Source organism: Nannobrachium achirus (assembly GCF_963921795.1).
Source record: "Nannobrachium achirus genome assembly, chromosome: 2".
Lineage (NCBI taxonomy): Eukaryota > Metazoa > Chordata > Actinopteri > Myctophiformes > Myctophidae > Nannobrachium > Nannobrachium achirus.
Genome location: NC_137811.1, coordinates 63,019,394 through 63,028,146, shown reverse-complemented (window position 1 = coordinate 63,028,146; position 8,753 = coordinate 63,019,394). Strand labels below are relative to the sequence as shown.

Below are 8,753 nucleotides of genomic sequence, written 5' to 3'. Positions count from 1 at the left end.
CCCTGTGGGGGGTGCCTAAACCCCCCCTCCCCACACACACACTCTCTGCTAACCCCCCTGTCCATCCTTGCACCCCCTGTCCAAACAAGAACACCCCATCTGAAAACACACACCTAATAGCGCGTGCGTCTGTGTGTGTGGGCGCGCGGGGCGTTCCTGCCACTGCTAAGGCGCTAGTTTGTGTGTGTGTGTGTGTGTGTGTGTGTGTGTGTGTGTGTGTGCGCGCTTGTGTGAGTGTGTGTGTGTTATTAGGTGTCTGCCGTTCTAATAAAGGAACGCTTGGTGCTCCTGTCTCATCATATCACGGCGCAGGGCTCCTCTGTCCGTCTATCTGTCCAACTGTCTCTGCGTCTGTGTGTGTCTCTCTCCGTCAGTCAGTCAGTCCTGCTGCAGAGCTGGATGTGCTCGCTGCTTCTTCTGGATCATTTGGGGGCAGAAGACAGTGGTCCGGGGAAACTTTTGACGCCCGTTGTTTTCTCAACTGCTGTTATGCAATGACTGCTTCAGCGCGCCTGTGTGTGTATGAGTGTGTGTGTGTGTGTGTGTGTGAGTGTGCGAGCGATTAAGAAACATTCGTGCGTGTTGATCTGCACAGAGCAGGTGCGAGAGTACATGTACGACTGACGAGTGTGTATGCATGTGACAGGCTCTGTATGTTTTTATTGAACTACACTGAGCGTATGTGAGTGTGTGTGTCTCTGTGTGTCTCTGTGTGTGTGTGTGTGTGTGTGTGTGTGTGTGTGTGTGTGGGTGTGTGTGTGTGAGCAGCGTTGCCCGCGCTGTTGGAAATGCCGGGTTGTCCAGCAAGGTTATTTTTGGGTCAGTGACAGCGCGTCAATGGCTGCAGATGCGTCGCAAAGGCAAGCTCTGAGATACCAACAGACGCTGGTAGGTCTCTCCCCCTTTCTCCACTTTTCTTTGTCTCCACCTGTGTGTCTGTCTCTCTGTTCTGCTGTGTGTCTTTCTGTTACTGTCCCTCCCTTGCTCCACCACCACTCCACCCACCTGTCACTTTACTGGCCTTTCCAGTTGTCTGCTCCATCCCTCGCTCCATCAGGCACTCTTTCTCTCTCATTTTCTCTTTTTCTCCTGGTCTGCTACCTCTGGGTTCTATGTGTTGTTGTGCCAGCAGGTGAAATGTCTCTAGTTGGTGGCATCGGCTCGCCCCAACGCCCTCCGCACTGGATTCCCTCTTACTGTCTGACACCTTGCCTTCCTCACTCCTCCTCCTCCTCCTCCTCCTCCTCCTCCTCCTCTGTCCTCCTCCTGTCTCGTCTTGGATGAGCTTTTGTGAAACCTGAGCCCAGTAGCAGACAGACAGGGATGTGCTTTCCTTCCTTTGCGTTCTGGTCGGAACTAGCCTCGGAAACCCAGACTTTTATTTTGGCGATAGGAAGAAAGGTCGGAACTGTTTTCAAAGGATTATATTTAATCTGTTTCCAGGCATTTTTTGTCTTTTTTTTGTGGTTTGATTTAGTTTAGTTTGTATTCCGAACACAATATTCTAACAGAGGATCAGAGATGGAAAGTCACTCTCTTTTTGACCTGATACATTTGCGCACACCAGAAATGAAAATAGTTACATAACTTACTGTAGCTGTTAAAGGTAGGGCAACAACAGATAAGGGACAACTTCAGATGTTTAAATACTATTCCATAACTAGACAATAAACACAAATTATATGGAAATTACTTACATTTTTTAAGTAACTTTACAGGTAGAAGAAATGTAACTGCAGAGTAAAGACATCTCAAGTGGAAGACGTTGCGAGTTGTACACACCGTATTGACTGTACTAGGCCCCACCAAACTATGTTTTTTTTTTGTTGATGAAAAGTGATGAGTCTTTGTGCACACCATAAATGAAAATAGCTTACAGTAACTGTTAAAGATAGGGCAACTACAGATAAGGGACAACCTCAGATGTTTAAATACTAGTCCATAACTAGACAATAAATAAATACAATTATATGGAAATTACTTCCATATAGTTAGTTCTGAAAAGGTGAACTGTACAGGTAGCAGAAATGTAACTGCAGAGTAAAGACATCTCAAGTAGAAGACGTTGCTAATTGTATTGACGGTACAATATTGGCCTATAAATGTACATTGTAAATGTCTAGCATTCAAAACCAGCTTCATTCGCAATGCTTTGGAAGCTTCTCTGCTGTAAAAGCTTAAACTGAATGTGAATGTATAAATTGAATAAAGTATCCCTTTATTTGTTTATGCAGAGTTTGAGTAAGTTTACCATCAAAAACAAAACTCATGTTTTATTATTCAATGTTAGTGGTGGTGCGGATTTACATTTTCAAACTCAATTTGAAAATCAGTATCTCTTTGTGTGTCCTTGCATCGCACCTAGCCCTCCTTGAGCCACGGGTCTTGTAAAACCATTACGTGTTTTCATGTGTCGCTGGATATAAATACCTAATAGACAGGGACACCCGAGGAGACAGGTTAGATGTACGACGTACGTGTTGAGAGATGAAGTCATGATACTCTATATCTGCAGCTTCATCTGTGCAAATGTTCAGCCTGTAGATCACTGCTTCAGTGCTTCTCAATGTGAAGAATGTGAATGGATACAAAATCTATTAAAATGTATTAGCCAATTTATTGATATATATATATATATATATATATATATATATATATAATTTCTCTTGTTAAATATCAAAACAAGACCACGTGGTCCTCCATTATTCGATTAATGGCAAAAGTAATTGATGCAGTAATTGCTAAGAAGATAATCATTCGTTTTCTTTTTTATACACTGCAAAAGTCTCTGAGTAACAGGACCGTTTATTAGTAGAAACCAAGACAAGAGATGTGAGGGAAGTTATTTCAACTTGTGTAAACGTTTTTTATGTGTAAGGTTGACACTGAGGATTTCATCACTAGTGTCCACCTTGTATCTCTATATTTCATCTTCTTATTATTATGATATACTTTCTTATTGACTGTTACTCATGTAGCGAAGCTCACTACTTGATGTGGCGAATATTACTACTGCTTTGTAGATCTGATATTTTGGGCCCAACAAAACAGGGATGCCAGGTTGAAAGTGGTTAAGTCTGTTTAATATTTAGATATCTAACCATTGAACATTATTAACAAGAGCTTGTGAGTAAATAATAACTCCATTGGATCTAGTGGCACACAGGTTTGTTTTTCCATTTCCTGAAAAGTTAGGTTTCCCCTGGCCCTGACAGCGAGGGTTGTAGCATTCTAGCCCCAGGACAGGAGGGATAACACATTGCTTCAAAGACTTTTAGAAGCTGTAGCACCAGTAGCTGCTTCCACCCACGCTTCTGTTTCCTATTCTAGGAAGCGTGCTGTGCATAGACAATATGTATTCTGCACGTACTGCATGCAAATCTCTATCCAATATCCATATGTGCGTTGTGTGCATATAGCATGTATAGAATTAACAATGTAGTTCTTTCTACTTGAATTGCAGTGTTCGAGTACTAACACATAGTATGGATACTATTTATGTATGTATGTGCGATACATTGTCATGGGTCCATGCACAGGTTGTTATACTGGAATGATGCAAGAGAATTGTCAGGCTATACTATTTGTAGAACTGTGCTTGTCAGACATTGTGGCACACTGGTGGGTGTGTGTGTGGGTGCCTCTTGGGAATTTGTGACAACCACCCATTAATATTGCAATATATGCAAATATACAAAGCATTATATTTAATTATGTCATATATACTGTGTGTATTGTCTTCTTTTTGCTATATCAGTATAGTCATTCTGTATTCCAAGAAAATATATTTTAAGCACCACTTTCAGCCTGATCACCCTATTTTCTACATTATAGATGAAAATTCCACATGTATATTTTCAATTTATTATCTATTTCTTTCCACACAAATGTTCTAAAACTTTCAAAATAGCAGATCTACAAGCTTTTTTGGAATTCCAAAGTATGGCAGTGGTTAAACCTTTTTCATGTCAAATGAAATGTTTACAGAAGTATTATTGAGGCTATTTTGCACAGATATGAATTCAGTTGTACCTTGAGAGATATTGCCTAGTCCTTTGGTGTGCCTTGTGCACAAACAAACACGTGGAAAACCACCGCTATAGACAGATTGACAGGTGCTTGACTGAAGCATTATGCAGGGTCTTTTAATAGGAGGAGGGTATTTTATCCTCTTTATTCAGATAAACAGTTTAGAAATCCGAGAGGCAGAGAGTGACTGGAAGCCACAGAAAGGCAGAGGGTGGCAGGAATCCAGCCTAGGTCACCCGGGGTCCATGTGGGACTAAAGAAAGGGTCTCCTAACCGCCACACATAGACACTCTGCGTGTGTATCTGTGGCGTAAAGCAACACACAGCAAAATGCTGGGTGTTACTTTAACTGCAGGAGTTCAGATGACACACAGAACCTTTGGCTGTGGTTCTCAAAGTGGGCTCCGGGGACCCCCAGGGGTCCTTGAGGGGATCCCCAGCTAAATGAGTTAATATCCACCTGTTTCCGCAGGAATTTACTGGGGAAGTTTTTGCACCACACTGCACCACACTTCCGGTTAACAGTAGACATACAAGCTCACGTCGCGTCGCAGATGCAGCCGCTGTGAGCTTGTAGATCACACTCGGCTGCGGCGCCGGAAGCTCTGTCCAATTTCTGCGCAATGCACTATGGGATGTTGGAAACTTGTGGATAGCATTAACTATTAAGTAATATCACTTTGTATGCCTTTATTGATAGGACAGTAGACTGACAGCAAACGGGGTGAGACTTTCGGGGTGACAGGCAGCAAAGGAAGAAAAGTTTGAGAACCCCTGGCGTATGAGTGATGGAGGAGAGTGTTTGGAGAATGTGAGCCAAATAAGATGAGATGTATATATTTTGTACATACTGTATATATAACACAGTAAACACACAAACACTAACACACACACACACACACACACACACACACACACACACACACACACACACACACACACACACACACACACACACACACACACACACACAGTCACACAGTATATTCCTGTCCGTCAGCAGGGCTTGAAAAGTGAGTATTCTGGATGTTTACGATAGCTTTGACTTGACTATGCTGTCCTCCTGTGTGTGTTGCGGTGTTGTATCATGTCTGTTTTTGAATTCTACCAATAGCGTGGCAGATTCTTCCACATGGCATAGTTGTCCGTGATTGGTGGACACAGAGGGACACGGGGAGGCCGGGCGTGTGAACCAGTAAGAAACTGAGGAGAGGAGGCGACAGAGTGTCAATGCCTTTCCTTAGTCTCTCTCTCTCTCTCCCTCCCACCATCCCTCTCTCCCTCCCTCCTTCTTCTGTGCCCTCCGCTCCTCCCCTGCTTCTTGGGAGGTGGTGGAGGATTGCCCGAGGCGAATCCCCTGTGTCCGGTCCTTGCTTAGCTTCTGCAGGGGGGGCACAGGGTCAGATATAAATAAGAAATCTCAGTTCATCACACTATTTACAGGCCGAATGCCCCTGGAGTTAGAGAGATAAGCATGCGTGTGTGCGTGCGTGCGTGCGTGCGTGTGTGCGCGCGCAAGTGCTTGTGCTCGTGATAAAAAACACTCACAAACGATAATCATATTGTGGAGATTTGATTTATCGTGATATCGTCCTCCGTCATGCACTGGGATCAATTACACCTTTTATTTGCCGAGCTGCATATCCGGTACCATTTAAACCCTCTATAATTGGTAAAAGGTACTTACATGTATAATATACGTACTTGATGCAGTCTTTTTTTCTATCTCTATCAAATGTCTTTGACAAAAAAATAGCCGATCTACTGTACAAGCTCACAACGCATCACAATTTTTCACCCCAGGATAATGGATTTTGATTATCGCGATAATATCGTAAATCCCGATTTCTTTTGTCACAATAATCGTGATATGAAATTCTCATATCGTCCCATCACTAGCGTGCGCTTGTGCGCATATGCTTATTTGTTTCAAGGAAGGAAGCAAGTGGAGTGAAGAGTGTGAGCAGTGTTTGCACCGAGCTGCTACTACCTGATCCTAATGCATTTTATCGATCAGACAGTCAGTTAAAGGTCTTTACACACCATGTAAACCATGAATTTAAAGATACAAAAATACTATATAATTCTCCACGAATGATTTGCATCAAAAAGTATTCATTATAGTTGGTGCCTCCTTCACGTAGGCCGTTGCCTTTATTTGTGGTGCGGAAGCTCCAAAAAAATCTACCCTGTTCCGCATTAAAGGTGATACACCATGAAATTTCACTTTACCTATTTTAAAACCTTTTTTTGGGGTCCCACTAGCACCTTCTATCCTCACAAAGTCCCATTTCTGACCATTGTGTCTTTCTCTGGTTTTGAGAAGGAGAAGGTTAAAAGTACCCCACGGGTTCTCAAAACAGGCTATCCAGATTTGCTGCCGATTGTGACGTCATCATCAAAAAAAAAGAAGCAGTTCTGGCCAAAGGTGGTACTGCAGCTGAAATGCTCTGAGAGCCATTCAAAAATGAGAGAGGCTCTCTATTCAGGAGTGGTAATTTAGCCTCAAACCTTTTGAAAAACGTTTTTGGGACATAAACAATATGACATAAATACTTTTTAAATGCATGGTGTATCACCTTTAAAAACGTACACCTCTTTATTGCAGCATAATATACGCTAGGGATGGTGGGACGATATGAGAATTTCATATCACGATTATTGTGACCAAAAAATTGCGATTTACGATAATACCGCGATAATCAAAATATCCCCAACATCCATTATCCTGGGGAACAGGATAGTGTTGCGACTCATTGTGAGCTTGTAGATCTAATTGGCAAAGAGATTTGGTAGAGAGTGAAAAAAAAAACTATCAAGTACGTTATTTCCAGGTCCGTTTTACCAATTATAGAGGGTTTAAATGGTACTGCATATGCAGCTCAGCAAATAAAAGGTGAATTGATCCCAGTGCATGACGGAGGACGATATCACGATAAATTAAATCTCCTCGATACGATTATCGTGAGTGTTTTTTATCACGATAAAGTAACAACAATATAGATTATCGTCCCATCCCTAATATACACACGCGTTCATGACCCAAACAACCAGGACCTTTAGGCACATGGCGGGGCTGGACGGACACAGCTGGCTGTCATGTGCCGTCAGGCTGGGTTAATTACTTCCATGTCACACAGCTGTGCTTGACCTTCTGACCTCAGCGGAGAGGAAATGACCTATCCGTGTTTAGGCCATGACAGACACACTCCTAACAGAGTGCTGAAGACGTGTGTGTGTGTGTGTGTGTGTGTGTGTGTGTGTGTGTGTGTGAGACAGAGAGAGAGAGAGAGTGTGTGTGATTGTATAAACACATTTCTGTGTCGACTCAAGATAATGGATTGTTTTCTCGGCTCATAACATCCACACTTTTCTGCGCGTGTGCCCGTGAGTGCGAGCGTAACCTCTCGTCACCAGGCTTTCTCAGGGGAAAGCCTGGTGATCATTTACAACGGGCCGTTTGATCCGGTCTAGGCGAAAACCACAAGCAGAAGAAGCGGCGTTGTTTGTTTCTCCAATCCCTATTAAAATGCTCGAGTAGGCTAGTGTGTGGAAATAGCCGATCTACAAGCTCACAACGTGTCGCATCGCGACGCTTTGTGAGCTTGTAGATCTGCTATTTCCACTATTTTTTAAACGTTTGAACATATATAAACATTTTTCAACATGTTAACGATTATGATGATTATCACAAAATAATTGCGATCATGTCAAATAATTGCGATTATACGATTATGTAATAATTGTGACAGCCCTATGTGTGCGTGCGTGTGTGTGTGTACAGTATGTCAACAGCAATGAAACAGATCTCACAAGTCTCAAATGTTGTGGTGTACTAAAAGGTTTTACAGTACAACCCCTGTATGCCAGAACTCTCTCTCACACAGGAATGACTGCGATGTGGCGTGATTAATCCATTTGGTAGGATATCAGTCACACTGTGTATCATCTCATTTGGGCAGAATGGAGCGGGACGGGACTCTTAGCTAGACCGGATTAGACCAGAATGGAGCGGGACGGGACTCTTAGCTAGACCGGATTAGCAGGGTTCTGAGTGAAACCCATTAAGGGCCCACCTGAGTCAGATTCAAAAATCACACCCGTGTGAAGTGGAGCTGTGTGTGTGTGTGTGTGTGTGTGTGTGTGTGTGTGTGTGTGTGTGTGTGTGTGTGTGTGTGTGTGTGTGTGTGTGTGTGTGGATCATGTGTACCGATTTTTGTGACATTTGAAGAAAATATGTAGGAAAAGGAGCAAAAAGTGTGTTTTGGAGAAAATTCAAGATGGCGGAAAATCTATCATGGCGCAAATGGGCGTGGCCTATATGGGGAGATGCGTCATGACCCAAGGAATCGAGGGAAAAAATATTTTTAATTTTCCGACCTACGGTTCAAGAGTTACAGGCCAAAACGTAAAGTGGGGTGTTATGGCGCCACCATGCGGCCAAATGACACAATTATTTTTTATTTAATCCTTGAAATCATTATGAACCTCCTCTCCAAGTCTTGAAACTCTAGCCCCTATGGTTTGCGATTCCCATTATAAGTCAATGGGGAAAATTAATTCACTAATAAATTAATATCAATTAAACTATTGAACCTTTCTCTTAGCAAGTTACTAGCCCACGATTCCCGAGTAAGCCGGTCGATTTGACATATGGCACGAGTGTGTGGTGGCAAAACTGTGGGACTAGTAGCGTGCCGAAGTTTAGGAAGTTCAGGCTACAT

At 42.9% G+C, this 8,753-nt stretch overlaps 1 protein-coding gene across 1 annotated transcript in view; it reads left to right on the top strand.

Annotated features, from left to right (window-relative positions):
• Positions 1 to 837: 837 nt before the first annotated feature.
• The window catches only part of clcn1b (chloride channel, voltage-sensitive 1b), a gene marked incomplete at both ends in the record, with an annotated part of 72,395 nt that continues 64,479 nt past the window's right edge, over positions 838 to 8,753 (top strand). Inside the window, one exon of the mRNA XM_080743365.1 lies at positions 838 to 888. Coding sequence (XP_080599491.1) covers positions 838 to 888 — 51 coding nt within the window. The remainder of the gene's footprint in view (positions 889 to 8,753) is intronic.